At 47.2% G+C, this 17,500-nt stretch overlaps 1 protein-coding gene across 1 annotated transcript in view; it reads left to right on the top strand.

Annotated features, from left to right (window-relative positions):
• kif21b (kinesin family member 21B) overlaps nt 1-17,500 on the top strand; it is a 110,052-nt gene that overhangs the window by 68,015 nt on the left and 24,537 nt on the right. Inside the window, exons 17-26 of the mRNA XM_062545384.1 lie at nt 30-319; nt 842-995; nt 2,172-2,381; nt 3,342-3,443; nt 4,380-4,545; nt 5,409-5,469; nt 5,655-5,703; nt 6,756-6,961; nt 8,002-8,076; nt 8,701-8,811. Coding sequence (XP_062401368.1) covers nt 30-319; nt 842-995; nt 2,172-2,381; nt 3,342-3,443; nt 4,380-4,545; nt 5,409-5,469; nt 5,655-5,703; nt 6,756-6,961; nt 8,002-8,076; nt 8,701-8,811 — 1,424 coding nt within the window. The remainder of the gene's footprint in view (nt 1-29; nt 320-841; nt 996-2,171; nt 2,382-3,341; nt 3,444-4,379; nt 4,546-5,408; nt 5,470-5,654; nt 5,704-6,755; nt 6,962-8,001; nt 8,077-8,700; nt 8,812-17,500) is intronic.

Here is a 17,500-nt window from a genome sequence, read left to right as displayed (position 1 = left end):
GTAACTGCCCCCCCCCCCCCCCCCCCCAGTATCAGATCCGTGCTCTAGAATCGCAGAAGCGGCAGCAGGAGATGGTCCTGCGCCGGAAGACCCAGGAGGTGACCGCCCTGCGGAGGCTGGCCAAGCCGATGTCCGAGCGTGTGGCCGGCAGGTTGCCACGGCGACCACACAGCGCCGACTCCGGGGCCGAGCTCTCGGCCAGCACTGCCACCTCGTCTGAACCCGAGTCCTCGCGCTCCGTGTCCAGCATCGTGCGCCAGTGGAACAGCAAGGTCAACGGATACCTGGGCGAGCCCGTCAGTGGGGGGCGCACAGCCAGGTGAGCAGGGGCAATGGGAGCAGGAGCGGGGTTGGGGTGGGGTGAGCTCGCCCCAGCAAACGCCAACAAACCCCAACATTCTAAAGTTGCCCCAGCCAACGGCAACAAACCCCAACATTCTGTAGTTGCCCCAACAAACCCCAACATTCTGTAGTTGCCCCAACAAACCCCAACATTCTGTAGTTGCCCCAACAAACCCCAACATTCTTTAGTTGCCCCAACAAACCCCAACATTCTGTAGTTGCCCCAACAAACCCCAACATTCTGTAGGTGACCCAACAAACCCCAACATTCTGTAGTTGCCCCAACAAACCCCAACATTCTGTAGTTGCCCCAACAAACCCCAACAAACCCCATCATTCTAAAGTTGCTATAACAAATGCCAAGAAAAGGTGGCAGTGGATGCACACTGGGGCAGTATCCGTCCGTCTCACATATTATGTACTAGAGAGAGTGTCCTAAGTAGCTAAAGCTGACCCCACTGACTCCACTGTCTCCACTGTCTCCACTGTCTCCCCACAGCAGCCGTAAGAAGTTCCAGCGGAAGGGAGTGAACACCCCGTTCTCCAAGTCGGCGCGGCAGAAGTGGCAGACGCTGGAGAGGAGGGTGACCGACATCGTCATGCAGAGGATGACCATCAGCAACGTAGAGGCCGACATGGACCGTCTCATCAAGGTGCACTTTACAGATTAGTAATCTATGCTTTAATCGCAAAGGTGCGCTTTACAGATTGATAATTTATGCTTTAATCGCCAAAGTGTACTTTACACATTAATGTATCCCTTTATCTTAAAGGTACACTTTACAGATTTAATAATCTATGCTTTAATCATAAGTGTGATTAAATGTAAGGGATAATGTATTGTCCACCAATCATTATCGAAAAATAGTTCTCGACAGGGTAAACAGGACCAGACACCGAGAGGTATCTTATCGTTTGGCTACTTGCCAAAACAAAAAAGAAACTTCACGCAATGAGCCTTTTTAAAATGATTTTGTTACCATTTTGTGGCCCCTTCATGTCCTTATCCTATAAGGTTGATGCTCACCTATTCACCTATTCTCACAGCTTGTCTGTGGATGCTAGTGAATCGTTGATGTGCATGTTAGCAGTGATGCTACACTGAGCTTATGTCCCTTTGTGATGGATTTTAGAATAGTTTTTGTTCATTGGCTTGTCACATCTGCTGCCGTGTCATGCTCCTGTACTGAAGTCTAGAGCGTGCAGTCGCTCCTGCCGCTCTCTCTCTGTCTGTGGCTCGTTTCCGGAGCCTTCCGGAGGCGTCGTCTCCTCAGCATGCTGTGTTCCGTCTCCTGCTTTTGTCTCTTGTCTCTTTTGATCAGTTGGAGTTCGATACTCTGACACGACGCTCAATTACGGAAGCACAACGTGACTTGAGTTCGAGCGCTTCTCTGACTCCACGTCTGTCTCTCTTATCTGTCAAAGTCAAATTTAAACTTGCTTTATTAGCATGACTGTATGGCAACAGTGTTGCCAACGCTGTTGCTACATACAATATAACATACAAGAACACAAGACCATCAGAGAAAAACAAAACCCCAAAAATACTTAAGAAGGAGTGGTACATCAGTGTGAGGTGGCAGCAAAAAACAGGAGTAAGAATTGGGTGATAGGGTGTGTGTCTGTGTGCGTGTGTGTGTGTGGTGTGTGCGTGTGTGCGTGTGCCTGTGCGTGTGTGTGTGTATCACTTACACAAATCTGTCTCTCTCTGTGGTCTCCTTTGATCAGTTTGAGTTCGACACTCTGACACGACGCTCAATTACGGAGGCACAACGTGACTTGAGTTCAAGCGCTTCTCTGACGCTTCTCTTCTCTGTGGTCCCCCTCAGAAACGCGAGGAGCTGTCTGTGCAGCAGGAGGTGCTGTTGCGCAAGCGCGAGCTGCTGTTGAGTGACAGGTCTCCGGGGCAGGAGGCGGAGCAGGAGCGTGCCGTGCAGGAGATGAACGAGGAGATCGAGGTGTTCAACGCCAACATCGACTACATCAACGACAGCCTCTCTGACTGCCAGGCCACCATCGTGCAGATCGAGGAGAGCAAGGCAAGGAGTGTGTGTGTGTGTGTGTGTGTGTGTGTGTGTGTGTGTGTGTGTGTGTGTGTGTGTGTGTGTGTGTGTGTGTGTGTGTGTGTGTGTGTGTGTGTGTGTGTGTGTGTGTGTGTGTGTGTGTGTGTGTGTGTGTGTGTGTGTGTGTGTGTGTGTGTGTGTGTGTGTGTGTGTGTGTGTGTGTGTGTGTGTGTGTGTGTGTGTGTGTGTGTGTGTGTGTGTGTGTGTGTGTGTTCACAAGGTGTAAATCCTTTTTGGTGCTCTTCGGTGCAGGGAATCAGAAAAAGAATCTAAATCCGAGGCACTCAAAAATGATGCATATAAAAACTTTTATTTGACTACTTAAACATGCTTCTGCTCTGATGAAGGCCAGCTTGGCTGAAACGCGTAAGCATGTTTAAGTAGTCAAATAAAAGTTTTTCTATGCATCATTTTTGGGTGCCTTGAATGCCATAAGCAGTTCTAGTGTATGACACCGTTATTTCAGTTCCCTCCCACTGTGTGTGGGCCTACGTGTCTGACCGCCTGCAGTCATTGTATAATTCATCTGTTGTTGCTACTACCCAGGGCTGGTTGTGCCAGAAGGCCTTTATACCAGTGGCTTATTTACACAATGTCTTGGCCTGAAACTGCACATTGTGTTTAATCACTGAGAGCTCCATGGATCTTTATTGCGTAATGCTATTATGTTATGTGTATTTTGAACTGTTTATTTGCCTCTGTAGTTAATGTGTCTAAATCCAGGTCAGTGTGTAATCCCTCCATGTTTTCCAAAAAGATTTTGCCACCGTGGGATCTTGTGCATTGTTTTTTTCCCCCTGAAACATTTGTTTGTTGTAAGGATTTATAACACATGGCGGCTGTTCTGGCATTCAGAGTCCTCCATTGAACGGCTGTGAAATGCTACTGTTAGCGTAGCGTGAGCGAGGCCTATAAAAGCCTGGGTGTTTCCTACAGGATGAGCTGGACTCAGTGGACACGTCGGTGGTCATCAGCTCGTGCTCGCTGGCTGAGGCACGGCATCTCCTGGACCACTTCCTCAAGGCCTCCATAGACAAGGTGAGCAGCACAATCAGCACACAGACAGACAGCCTACACAGGGAGCACCTTGCAAATCCAGAGTTCTCGCGAGAGCACAATACAAATAGTCTCTGCAAGACACTCGGGCAATGAGCAATGATGCACGTTACTTTTACCACTTGCATCTGCGAAACCAATCAAACCGGTGTATCTGATATAGGCGGGCCAGAGGCGAGCTAAACTGATGACAGCGCTGCAACATTGGAAGTCAGAAAACATTAGTTGTAGTGTTATCCAATTGCGTCGAAGTCCGGCATCAGTCAGAGTAAACATTGGTCACAGTGTTATCCAATTGCGTGCAGTGAGATTTTCAAATGCATGCTTGCTGCCACCCCTCCCGTTGGTTGGGCCATTAGATTGTTTGTGCCCAGACCCTTAATCTTTCTAGATTGCCAGGCTCTGGATTTTCCAGACTACACTGGGAGTGCAACTGAAGTGCTCCGATATCCGAGCGTAAAAATAATCTGAGTGAGATTAAGTATTTTATAAACAAGAACTTGATGGGAGAGAGCAGCAGCGGCTCCTCTGTAGGCAACAGGTTTCTGTCTGTTTGCATTTGTGTTTTTGTTTATGTCTGTTGATGTCAGGAAGCACTAGCGGCTCCAAAATAGGTGCAGACAATATCTATTCTACACACACAGTGTGTGTGTGTGTGTGTGTGTGTGTGTGTGTGTGTGTGTGTGTGTGTGTGTGCGCGCCTGCATTTATGTTTATTGTTTTTGTAAGTGCTCAATGAGCAAATAAAGGCGCATTGTGCTCACAGACATCAGTGAGTGTGTGTTTATGGGTAAACATATTTACTGTTAGTGTTGGAGCAGGATGAGAGGCTCAGACATTTGGTTTGCATGGTTTGTAAAGTGTGTGTGTGTGTGTGTGTGTGTGTGTGTGTGTGTGTGTGTGTGTGTGTGAGCGCAGGGGCTGCAGGTGGCTCAGAAGGAGGCTCAGATCCGACTGCTGGAAGGTCAGCTGAGACAGACGGACGTGATTGGCTCGTCACACAATCACATGATCCTGGAGGCCCTGAGGGAGAAGGGCGAGTGCATCCCTGAACTGCACGTGCTCATACACAATGCACAGCTGGGTTAGTATACTAAACATGCTCCTAGTATACTAAACATGCTCCTAGTATACTAAACGTGCTCATGCACAAGGCACAGCTGGGTTAGTATACTAAAGACATGCTCATACACAACGCACAGCTGGGTTAATATACTATACGTGCTCATAGTATACTAAACGTGCTCATACACAACGCACAGTTGGGTTAGTATACTAAACACATGCTCATACACAACGCACAGCTGGGTTTGTATGCTAAATGTGTTCATACACAACGCGCAGCTGGGTTAGTATACTAAACAAATGCTCATACACAACGCGCAGCTGGGTTAGTATACTACACATGCTCATACACAACGCACAGCTGGGTTAGTATACTTAACATGCTCCATACACAACGCACAGCTGGGTTAGTATACTAAACATGCTCCATACTAAACACCCAGCTGGGTTAGTATACTAAACACATGCTCATACACAACGCACAGCTGGGTAAGTATACTAAACATGCTTTATACTAAACATGCTCATACACAACGCACAGCTGGGTTAGTATGCTAAACATGTTCATACACAACGTACAGCTGGGTTAGTATGCTAAACATGTTCATACAGAACATACAGCTGGGTCAGTATACTAAACATGCTCTATACTAACATGCTCGTACTAAACATGCTCGTACTAAGCATGCTCGTACACAATGCACAATTAGGTTACCAGCACAGGCCTGTAGACTTAATACTGACATAATACTGAACAGGTTGGTATACTGAAACACAATACTGAGTCTGGGCCCCCTGTATTTAGGACAGGACATGAGTGTGTATGAAACATGTGTATACAATGTCTAATAATGTGTGTGTGTGTGTGTTACTTTCTTTCAGAGAATGGCTACGCAAGTACTGACGAAGAGGCCTCTGAGTTCAGCCAGGCATCAGAGGGCAGGTTAGTGTGTGTGTGTGTGTGTGTGTGTGTGTGTATGTACTGTATGCGTCACCATATGGAGTCCATGTGTTAATGTATGTGCAGTGTGTAGGGTTTGTGCAGTGTGTAGTGTTGTGCTGTGTGTGTGTGTAGGTTTGTGCAGTGTGTAGTTTTGTGAAATGTTCCTGTCTGTTTTTTCTTTGTAGCCTCTCTCTGATGAAGAGCTCAGCCAGTCAGGATGACTTCAAACTAAAGGTACACAACTCACCTGCTCACTCCATGTTTATAACAAACCAATAGACACACACACACACACACACACACACACACACACACACACACACACACACACACACACACACACACACACACACACACACCTCTCTCTATGCAGTGATGTACTGAAGTTGTCACATGGAGATGTGGATTCACTTTCAGGTGAAGGGAAAGAGGTTCTACGTCCACTTTATGTGTGACTGAAGTAAAGTCTCAATAAGAACATGGAATCAGAGTTTCAGGCTTTCAGCTCTTTCCTTTAACCAGCAGATGGCAGTATAGCACAGTCTATGTAATGTGCAACGCACGCTGAGCCCCTCTCTCATCTCTGCAGTAAGAGGCCAGCAGTAGTGGAGCCTGTTGCATTAGACCATTGGAATCCAAAGGAGCCTCAAACTCATTATTGTTCATTTAAAAACTATGAGTAGCTATAACATTACATTACATTACAATGCATTACATTTGGCTGACGCTTTTTAACCAAAGCAACTTATAACATGGTAAACATTTTAAGCTTTTAAAAGCAATTCTAAAAACAAGTATAAATGTCTCCACTTGCAATGGAAATGACTGTTGTAAAGCTGAACAAGTTGTTTATGTTTAGTATGATTATGTTGTTGTTTACATTTACGTTTATGTGTAGTCTGTTGCCGCTTCTAGGAACCCTGTCACAGCTGGTCAGTAATTGTGTAATCAATGACTGGTGTAACTGGTGTAACCAATGACTAATGGCTGATGTGTGTGTGTGTGTGTGTGTGTGTGTTTGTGTGTGTGTGTGTGTGTGTGTGTGTGTGTGTGTGTGTGTGTGTGTGTGTGTGTGTGTGTGTGTGTGTGTGTGTGTGTGTGTGTGTGTGTGTGTGTGTGTGTGTGTGTGTGTGTGTGTGTGTGTGTGTGTGTTTTGTGTTTTGTGTGTGTGTGTTGAGTTGGTGTTTTGTGTGTGTATGTCTCTGTGTGTGTGTGTGTCTCTGTGTCTCTGTGCTCGTGTGTGTGTGTGTGTGTGTGTGTGTGTGTGTGCGTGTGTGTGTGTGTAGGTGGAGTCCAGTCTGTGTGCGCAGATAAAGGCGGTATCTGCGGAGTACCTGGGCCCCCTGCTGGACCCCACCACTAAGAACATCACCAAGTCGCTGGCCTCCCTCACGGACATCCAGGAGAACGGGCTGGCCTTCTCCACGCGCGAGATCCTGTCCAGGGAGCGCGTGTCCCGCACCATCAGCCTCCCCGTCCGCGGACACACCTTGTGAGTTCCGCTTCGCCTCGTCCGTTTTCGTTCACAGTTTACAGTTCACCTGCCACCCAGGTCCCTGTGTGCTCCGTCGTTACAGAGGAGACACACCTGGCGCGTAACTGAAGCGTTCAGTTGGACTGGTCTATTTTTTCCGAATGTACGCCCCGCTGTCGCATCTGGTGTAGCTACTTTCATTGATTATAGTGATTATTAGCTGCTGCAGCATACGCTGGAACGGAACTCTTCAGTTACGCGTCTGGTGTAGCTCTTCTGTTACACTCTCATTCACCAGGGAGGTGAACGTCCTTGCCCTTTGCTATTTGTCATTCCTCTTTACTTTAGGAATGACTGACAGGCTACTTTTGAGTATTTGAAGATTCAGGTTAAATGTGTCCGCCAGGTGATATGGCGAAGCTTGGGAAGAAGATTCTAGATTTTTTTCTAGATTGAAGTACTCTAGAAGATATTCCCTCTCAGACTTCTGGAAGACTCTAGAATATTCTAGAATTGATTGTCCTCCAGACAGAGCCCATGCAGTGTGACATGTGTTGTTGTCGTGAGGCGGAGTTGCTGTGAGTTGCTGTGAGTTGCTGTGAGTTGCTGTGAGTTGCTGTGAGTTGCTGTGAGTTGCTGTGAGTTGCTGTGAGTTGCTGTGAGTCGTTGTGAGTTGAGGTCGTTGGTGTGAGTTGCTGTGAGTTGTTGTGAGTTGAGGTCGTTGGTGTCCACTCGGCTGGAGTCTCCACTGGTGCTGAACGGCCTGCACGCACTCAGAGGTGTGCTGGGTGTCTGGGTGAAATGGAACAGAAACACCGAAATTATTGGTGCTCTGTGTGTGTGTGTGTGTGTGTGAGATGGAGAGACCGAGACAAAGCTGCAGGCTGTTGAGGATCACGTTCTTTCCAGCTTTTGAACAATTTAATTTAGCTATTTTCCACCCCTGTGGTCTCATTTGAGAGAACAAAACAAGCAAATGACATTTTTAATCTCACATTCTGTTTTCTGTGTGTGTGTGTGTGTGTGTGTGTGTGTGTGTGTGTGTGTGTGTGTGTTAGTCCTCGACAGTCCAGGGGTGCAGACACATCTCCATTGACCCGGAGGAAGTCTTATGATCGAGGATCACCCTACAGGTGACATTCATTACTTCAACACACTGATTAAAGATCTCGCTGCTGCTTGGAATGAAACGATAAAATTGCTGAATGGTTTTTGTATCATGTAAATGCATTCACAAACACACTGTGTTATACAAAGTGATGAATCTACTGTAGGTGGTAACACACACATTTCACGTTACATTTTCTGTTTCTATGTCACAATGTATATGCGCATCTTGTAAGTGGATTAATGGAAATTGTTATCTCTCACTTGCGCTAACTGGCCTCATCTGTGTAGGTAGTGTGTGTGTGTTTTCTGTTTTTATAATATATTTTTATATATATGATGCATTTTATTTTTATTGCCCTTTATATTATGGCAATCTCAAAGTGCTACAGAGCAGCGGTTTAAGAAGATTGTTTTTTTTTTTTTTTTTAAATATATAACATTTATATTATATATATATATTTATTTAAACCGCTGCTCTGTAGCACTTTGAGATTGGCATAATATAAAGGGCAATACAAATCAAATGTGTTATTATGATGATGATGATGATGATGACTGTGTGCATGGCTGAGTGAGGTGCTAAATGGAGCTGGGGGTGTTGGACAACTCAGTGCGACCCACCCCCCGTCTCGCTCTTCCCTCCCCAGGCCTGAGGTGGGCTACACCCCGCCCTCCTCCCCCCCGCTCCGCACTCGCAACGACCGGAACGTCTTCTCCAGACTCACCAGCAACCAGAGCCAGGGCTCCGCACTGGACAAGTATGTACTGCACACACACACTCTCACGTGTAGACGCACACACACACACTCTCTCTCTCTCTCTCTCTCTCTCTCTCTCTCTCTCTCTCTCTCTCTCTCTACCTCTCTCTCTCATATAGACATGGACACACACACACACACACACACACACATTTAATGACTCATCCATTTAATGCTGAACCTGTAAGTGCCTTATCTGACAGGAGGATTACTCATCAGTTGACTAAATGTTTTAGTGATCTGAAATGAGTTGGAAGCGGCGGCTTTTGTTCGATTGTTTCAGTTCCAGAATGGAACTTCTAGAAGAGACCTTGAGCATCTGGTAGAAGCTGGTATTATTGTCGCAGTTTCAGACCCAGACAAAGTCGACTTTATTGTCAGTTCTGCCGTATAGTGTACAAGAGATAGAGGATAGGAACTGTGTAGTGTGTATCTCTCATGCCCACAGTAGGGTAAAACAACAATGACAACACAGTGATACTGTCGCAATCTGCAAGCAAGTGTCTGTGTCGGAATGGAACTCCTAGAAGTGACCCTGAGCATCAAGTAGAAGCTTGCGTTGCGTTGGAGCGGTGTCAGCCCCTATCTCTCCCTGATCCGGCCCCAGTCTGGCTCTTATGTGGCCCAGAGCCGGCCCGGTTGTCTGTCTACCGGGAGCACACGAGGACTGACTCTAAGCCCACGTCCTGTTGCTTGTTAGGCTGAAGTGTCGCTCACCTCCTGCCGATCGGGACTAAAAGCTTCCCCCCCCTCGTGTGACAGCTGCTTGGAAACAAGCAGGACGGATCCTGTGGGCTTCCTGGTTTACAGCGGCTGGGAATAGAACAGTGACGAGGCCCCGCTGGCTCCGCTCCTGTGTGTGTGTGTGTGTGTGTGTGTGTGTGTGTGTGTGTGTGTGTGAAAGCGGCTTGTGTGTGTGTGTGTGTGTGTGCGTGTCTGCGTGTCTGCGTGCACACCCACCGGGTGTGGGCTCCATTAGCGGCCCGCTAGCTCCTGAGAGCCATGGCTAATGAGGAAGCGCTAGCGTTAGCGCTAGCTGTCACCAGCTCCCGGGGTCCCGTTGATTCTCATTACCCGAGCAGGAGTAGGTAAATTGGGTCAGGCCGAGCAATTAGTCCTCCTTCTGCGGATGTTTGTGTTGCCCGCGTGGTGGTGGGGAAATTGAATCAACAGCGGCCGAGATTGCTACAGACCTTTAAACGGATCATCTGACTTGTCCAGCATTGGATTGCACTTTAGCTACTTTCAACCTGAAGTGTGTGGAGTGTTCTGTGTGTGCGTGTGTGTGTGTGTGTGTGTGTGTGTGTGTGTGTGTGTGTGTGGTGTGTGTGCGTTTGCTTGTGTGTTTGTGTCTGTGTGTGCACAGTATGTCTGTGTGTGTACGAGTGAGAGAGTGAATGAGTGTGTGTGTGTGTGTGTGTGTGGGTGGAAATTGCTTTCCGCTGTCAGGTGGATTGGGGCTCTTCCTGCCCACCAGACTCTGTGTGGGTGTGTGTGTGTGTGTGAAGGGGCCATTAGCAGCGCAGGATTTAGCTTGTGTTTGTCCGCCAGTTAGACACACTGGATGTGACTCTCTACTGTTTTGTCTCAGAGAGAGAACTCTTTCTCCAGCATTGCTCTCTGCTGTTTGGCTTTCATGACGGTCTGGAGCCACAGGGATGTTTGTGCTTGTGTTTCATCATCTCGCAATAACAACATCTTAACATCTTAAATATAGTGTCTGTAATTCTGGCGAGATGCCGAGCCTGATTGATGCAGAGATTAGCTTCCCACGCGCACTGGAGTAGAAGGTAAATAATGATCGCATTAGCAGCCCTTGGGTCCACACAGGCTCCATTATAGTCAGAGCACAGTACCAGACCTCATTTACAGCCAGTATTCAGAGTCAGGTGTCATCAGCATCAGTTGAGAACTAATTATTCTCTGTGTCTGTGTGTGTCTGTGTGTGTGTGTGTGTGTGTGTGTGTGTGTGTGTGTGAAATGATGAATTTAAGAGGGGTGGGGAGCTTTTGAAACACAGGGCCTCTGATTACTGTAATTCATAGTGAGTGCAGAGAGACTAGCGCAGTACCGCATAGCACATAGCATAGCACAGTATAGCATACAGTAGCATAGCACAATACAGCATAGCGTAGCACAGTATAGCATACAGTAGCATAGCACGGTACAGCATAGCATAGCACAGTATAGCATACAGTAGTATAGCACGGTACAGCATAGCATAGCACAGTATAGCATATAGTAGCATAGCACGGTACAGCTTAGCATAGCGCATAGCATATCATAGCATAGTACAGTCGGGCATGAACCAGAGTGGGAGTGCACTAGCCTGCAGCGTCCCATCTCTCTACTGTGTGTGTGTGTGTGTGTGTATGTGTGTGCGTGTATGTGTATGTGTGATTTAGATGAAGGAATAAAACTGAGCAGGCTATACTTCAGATGAACTTTGTTTGTTGTGTAGGTCCATTCCCCTGACCCCAATTAGGCCTGTAGAGAAGCGAGTGTATAGGAGAGTTCTCTCTTGTCCTGTAGGGAGAGCCAATGGAAACTCTGGAGATAGATCACACACACACACACACACACACACACACACACACACACATATACACACACATATACACTCACACATGTATTCACCACCCATATGTATGTGTACATTTATTTGCAAACACACACACACACACACACACACACACACAGTGTTCTCCCCTGAGGTTCCTCAGCTCTCGAGGTGTTCCCTGTTTCTGTGCTTTGATGCTGATGTTCTAAAGGCTGTGAGATGTTCTGCCCAGAAGTTCTCTGTGTTTCTGAGATAGTTGCCCCGGCGATTCTGTTGCCGGTGTACCATGTTATCTTGTGATCAGTTCAGATTGTGATATTTGCATAAAATCACTGAATATTCAACAAGAACCCTCCCTACTTGTTAACAGCGCTCTGCTCTGCCTCCGCCCCTCGAGTGCTGGAGATTCACATTTTCAGGAAGCTGCAGTGAGCGAGATAATTGGGAATAAAGATCTTGCCAAAAACATGCCGACATCACCGATTCATGCAGGTGTGCTTAAGCATAAACCACACAAGATGCTCTAGAAAAAGGAATTGTTCAAGTAAAACAACAAGGTTTTGTTGGGTTTCGAACATGAGTCTCGCGTGGGCAAAATGGTCCATCAGCTGCGTCTTTACCACTGCACTACGGTAAACAGTGAGCAACTGTGAGCTAACGTAGCTTATTATAGCCTACTGAAATCATGACGTCCACGTTAAGTGGGATGGCTCATGACATGAGCAAACACAGGAATGCAAGCCTTAAATAATACAGATTTATGTCATAGGCTACAGTAACAACAAACGGGCATGACCTCATTCCAAACGTTGTTCATTTTGAGGGACAGAAACACGTTATCTAATGCAAAAAACACGAAGATCACTGGGCCTCGAACTGCTCATTAAAACGTCAAGATTTGTATCTGTACGCCCTTACTCGATTGCGCCACAAATCTGCTGAAATGAAGTTAGGATATTTAATACATGGTGGTCTTCCCAATAAATGAATAGCTATATGTTATGTTGTGACAATGTTTGTCAGCCGATCAATATTTAAGTATAGCTTACGTTCATTAGCAATACATCTGAAGAATGTTTTGCAACAGGCTACGAGCAGCATAGCCTTTTAAAAATCTGTTCGAGATACGCATGTGACATTCTGTGAGATGATTCACAATTTAACAATGAAATGATCACATTTTTGCCTTACTTGTTCATTTTATCCCAAAAACAGAATAAAGTGGTAGGGATCATGCCTGTTTAGGCTAGTTGAAGCAAGATGAGCCTACTTTAGGCTATGTTTCGAGACTTGCATGCCCATGTTAAATTGTGATATCACCAGTTAACATAGGCGTATATTTCTCACAGTATGTTAACCTGTGTTAACTTTGACTAAAAGCCCAATAAATTGTTAAAAATCACCATGTTATTCCAGCAGCTCGTAGCGTAGGTGTATAAGCCACCGTAGATAGGATATTTTTCTTCACGACATCCACGGTTCGAATCCAGCCATCGCCAGGTAGCTAGGCTACATTGTTTCATTTCATTTTTTGCTATTAGCATAGCATGTGTCGTATTTGTGTGATTAATGCTTAGACGAACATGTATTAGACATAAGCTGGTGATGCTTTCAGCCATATGCTATCCATTATTTTCTCTCACTTGAAAGCATTTTGTGAAAATACAAACTCTAAGGGGCGGAGGCAGAGCAGAACGCGTTTAAGAAGTAGGCAGGGCCTTTTTGAATATTCACTGATGTTAATCAAATATCACCAGTTAACATGAAAACCAGTCAAACTAGAACACCGGTCCTGAAGAGTTGAGCAATGAGCAGAAATGGCAGCTGTGGGGTGCCAGGCTGGCGTGGCGTGGCGTGGCGTGGCGTGGCGTGGCGTGGCGTGGCGTGGCGTGGCGTGGCGTGGCGTGGCGTGGCGCGGCGCTCCGAGGGCATCTGATGGGGTGTGAATGTTGCCCAGTGGAGAACCCAGCTGCAGGGAACACTTCAGTTAGGTGTGTGTGTGTGTGTGTGTGTGTGTGTGTGTGTGTGTGTGTGTGTGTGTGTGTGTGTGTGTGTGTGTGTGTGTGAGAGAGAGAATGGTTATTGCCACTTCAGTTAGCCCTGGACAAGTCTGATGAAAAACCGCATTTGAAAAATGCTCAACAGCCTGTGGAACTGCCTGTTGAAATAGCCATGAAGCCCATGCAGCCATGAAATATTCATAAGAAAAACTTCACAGATTTTATTGCAGCTGGGCCTGTGTGTGTGTGTGTGTGCACGCGTGCGTGCGTGCGTGAGGTTGTTACCAACGAGAGACTCGGCAGGTGTTCACCGGAGTCGATCATTCCTCTCTGCTGATGACCGTGGGCGGCACCCACAACATCCTGTCTGTTTGCTTCCTACTTCCTGTTGGGCTCTGTCTGTTGTCTCCTCCTCTTCCTGTCTCTCCTCCTGTCAGCTGCCTGCTTCCTGACAAGCCCCCCCCCCCCCCCCCCTCTCTAACTGACTCCTCCCTCCTCCCTCCCCTAACCCTACTGCTGTTTTGCCCTTTAGGTCGGATGACAGCGACTCCTCTCTCTCGGAGGTGCTCAGGTAGAGATCTCTGTCTGTCTGTCATTCTGTTTCCCGCCGCCCGACTGGCTTGTTGGCTGGCCAAGCCCCGCCCTCCGGGTGTGTGGGCGTGGTCATCTGTGTTGCATGCTGCTTCTGATTGGTTGTGCTCCACCTCTCCTCTCCATCTGTGTTCCATGTTTGCCGTGACAACCTGAATGAACCTTCTGCTCCAAGGCCTTTTTGTAAGCTCTCCACTGCTGCATTCAGAAGCGTAGGGGGAAAAAATACACATATTTATAAAAGTAAAATATATAAAAAGATGTGGAATTGAGTTTAGAGAGAAGATCTGTAATCCATCTGATGCAGATTAGCCAGGATAGCCAGCACAACATTATTGCCAAACATCTCCTGCTGCTGTCCTTAGGACCCTAGAAATGAAGTGATACCCTGCAGAGGGCAATATTGCAATAACAATGTTTTATTTTCTAATAAATCGCTTCTGAACAGAGGCTGCAAAATGTAATATGACTTTACAAGTGTGATAAATACAAGTGCAGTTTTGTACAAGTGTCATAAAAAAACCAAGTGCAGTTTACTACAAATGTGATAAAAACAAGTGCAATTTTCTCCATCGGCCATTAAAAAGTTCATGAATGGCTGTGTAGGTGTTCTCTGAGCACGCTGAACACTACTCTGTGTGTGACTGGGTGTGAGGGAGCCGAGGTCGGTCCTTAGAGACATGCGCCCGGGAAAGTTTCAGCCCCTCTCTGAGTCACCGCTCGTCTGCCCGTCTCCGAGGAGACACGCGAGGAGTTCCGGAGTCTCTGTGGTGACAGCTCATCAGCCGCCTGACGGAAGAGCTGGAGGTGCGGTGGATAGGGGGTGGGGGGTGGAGGGTGGGGTTCTAGGTGGAGACGTAGACAGGGTGTGTGGATTATCAGCAGTGTAGTAAAGTTAGACACTCTGCTCCAGGTGAATAGACAAGGGCTTTTACCCAGAGTGCACCTCTCTCAGCTCCACGTCTGCCTAATGAAAATGCAACATTGAAACATGCCCCCCCCCCAATCTTGCACAGTGTTTGATCTCCCCCCCCCCCCCCCCAATTAAAGCACAATTTCTGATCTCATTAACCCCCCGCCCACGCCCAAAAAGCGCAAAAGCATAATTTATAGTTCTAGTTGGCAGATGTAAAATGTGTTTTTATGTTCAGAAAGAGTGTAGTAAATTAAATATCAGATCACATGTCATTTGTTTGTGAATTGAAACAATCCAGTTACATCTCGTGATGAAAGCAGCAGTCGATGTGACCTCCCAAATAAGAAATAATGCATAACTGAATTAAAAGCTCCATCTCTGAATTAGAAGCTCCATCTAGCTGCTCCCCAGAGAGTTCCTGTGCTGTAGTTCTCTGCAGGCAGAACTAATCTACCCTGCTCAGAGATGGTTCCTCTGCAGGCTGTTCTTGCACACATGACCAGCCCTACACACACACACACACACACACACGGTCAGCCCTGTAAAGATCACGCACACACATTCGCACACACATGCACACAGCCAGCCCTGTAAAGATTCTTCAGATCTGACCGGGCCCCCGTGAGGCAGTAATCCCTCACACGTAGACACACACACACACACACACACACACACACACACACACACACACACGGGGCGTTTGTTTGTTAGTATATTGGATCTCTCGGTGGGCATCAGACAGCTCTGAGCAGTACGTACTGGGTGGAGCGGGAGTCTCAGGGATAATCCCATTGTGGCCGTAGGCTGATAAGGTTCATTCACCCCCACCTCTCCCATCCCCCACCCACCCCACCCATCTCCACCTCTGTTCATCCTCACAGTGAAGAGACCCCCCCCCCCAATCCAGCCCCCACCCACCTACCCACCCACGCCTACCCCACCCTTAAGGCGCTCACACACAGGCCCAGTCAAGCTCAAGCAGCTCCGTCCAGCACACCCTGGTGGTGCTCACTGTTGGTGTTGGCTGGAGCTGGATTGATGTTTGTGGGGGCCGTGTGGGAGCTCCATTAGCCGTATTGGCAAGCTGTGGGCGCTGTGGTGGGTACAGGGTGGTGGTGGGTGGTGGGTGGTCGGGCCTGGGTCGGGTGGGTGCCAGCTCTCTTCCTGTTGTGCCCAGAGTCTCTCACCCCAAGCCCCGGGCGGGCACTCGGACGGGCACTCTGAGCCAGTTTGGGAACCACAAGATCACTTCTGATTGGTCAGAAGACTGTGCATGCGTACTGTAGTGTTTTGGTTCAGAAAAACAAGAGATTTTATGATTTTGTTGTTGCTGCTGTTGAAGGACACACTTCATTCACTGCATCGTGCATGTGAAGAGTTTAGCGTTGTGTTGCGTAGTTTGCTATTCATTTATTTATTTGGTTGTGTTTGTTTGTTTGTTTGTGATGGTTTTGTTGATTATGGAAAGATGCATGTAGCTTCTCTTCACATGATGAGTTTCTTGAGTTTGATTTGAGTGTGTGTGTGTGTGCAATGTTGATGGCTGGTTTGTGAATGCTCTGCATGGCATCAAATCACAACATGGATGCCGTTTTGACAGAGATTTTGTGAAGTATACGGTGTGTGTGTGTGTGTGTGCGTGTGCGTGTGTGTGTGCGCGTGTGCACTTGTGCGTGTGTGTGTGTGCGCGCGTGCGTATGTGTGCGGGCGTGTGTGTGTGTGTGTGAAGTATGCACACAGTTCATCTGACATGCACATGAACAAGAGAAACACACTCCCGTTAATTCACCAGACCATTGTCTGTCCTGACCTTGTGACATACTCATGTGTCCACACATGTAGTCCATCAGTAATACAGTATAACACTCATGTATCCACACTAATCTATATCCAGGGAAGCTCCAGACCACCAGAGTGTAAGTGCAGGTGGATGCAGGGTGGAGTAGAGGGAACGTTCCCATCTGGAGTGTAAGTGCAGGTGGAGGCAGGGCAGGGTGGAGTAGAGGGAACGTCCCCATCTGGAGTGTAAGTGCAGGTGTCTTAAACCTGACAGACATCCAATAAACAATAGATTTTATTGATCAAGCCATTTTTTTGCCATCAACCAAAATACATTTGTAGAACTGAATCGCAGTCGATACAGTGGTATCGGCAAAAGCTGGACTCTGGCGTGCGAGGTTATTCTGAAAACGATGGTGTCTGATGGAAAGGAACGTCTTAAGGCCCATACATGCTCAACGTGTGGTTACGTTGAGCATGAATGGGCCTTAAAGCGGAGTGCGCCTCCCTCGTGTCGACGCCTGTATGCGGAGGCCTCTACTCTACTCTACTCTTCTGTACTCTACTCTATTCTACTCTACTCTACTCCTACTCTACTCTACTCTACTCTACTCTACTCTACTCTTCTGTACTCTACTCTATTCTACTCTACTCTACTCCTACTCTACTCTACTCTACTCTACTCTACTCTACTCCTACTCTACCCTACTCTACCCTACTCTATTCGTCTCTACTCTACTCTACTCTACTCTATTCTACACTACACCACACTACACTACTCTACTTTACCCTACACTACTCTACTCTACTCTACTCTACTCTACTCTACTCTACTCTACTCTA

This window comes from Sardina pilchardus, chromosome 9, assembly GCF_963854185.1.
Source record: "Sardina pilchardus chromosome 9, fSarPil1.1, whole genome shotgun sequence".
Taxonomy (NCBI): Eukaryota; Metazoa; Chordata; class Actinopteri; order Clupeiformes; family Clupeidae; genus Sardina; species Sardina pilchardus.
This window is presented reverse-complemented; position numbering and strand designations above follow the sequence as displayed.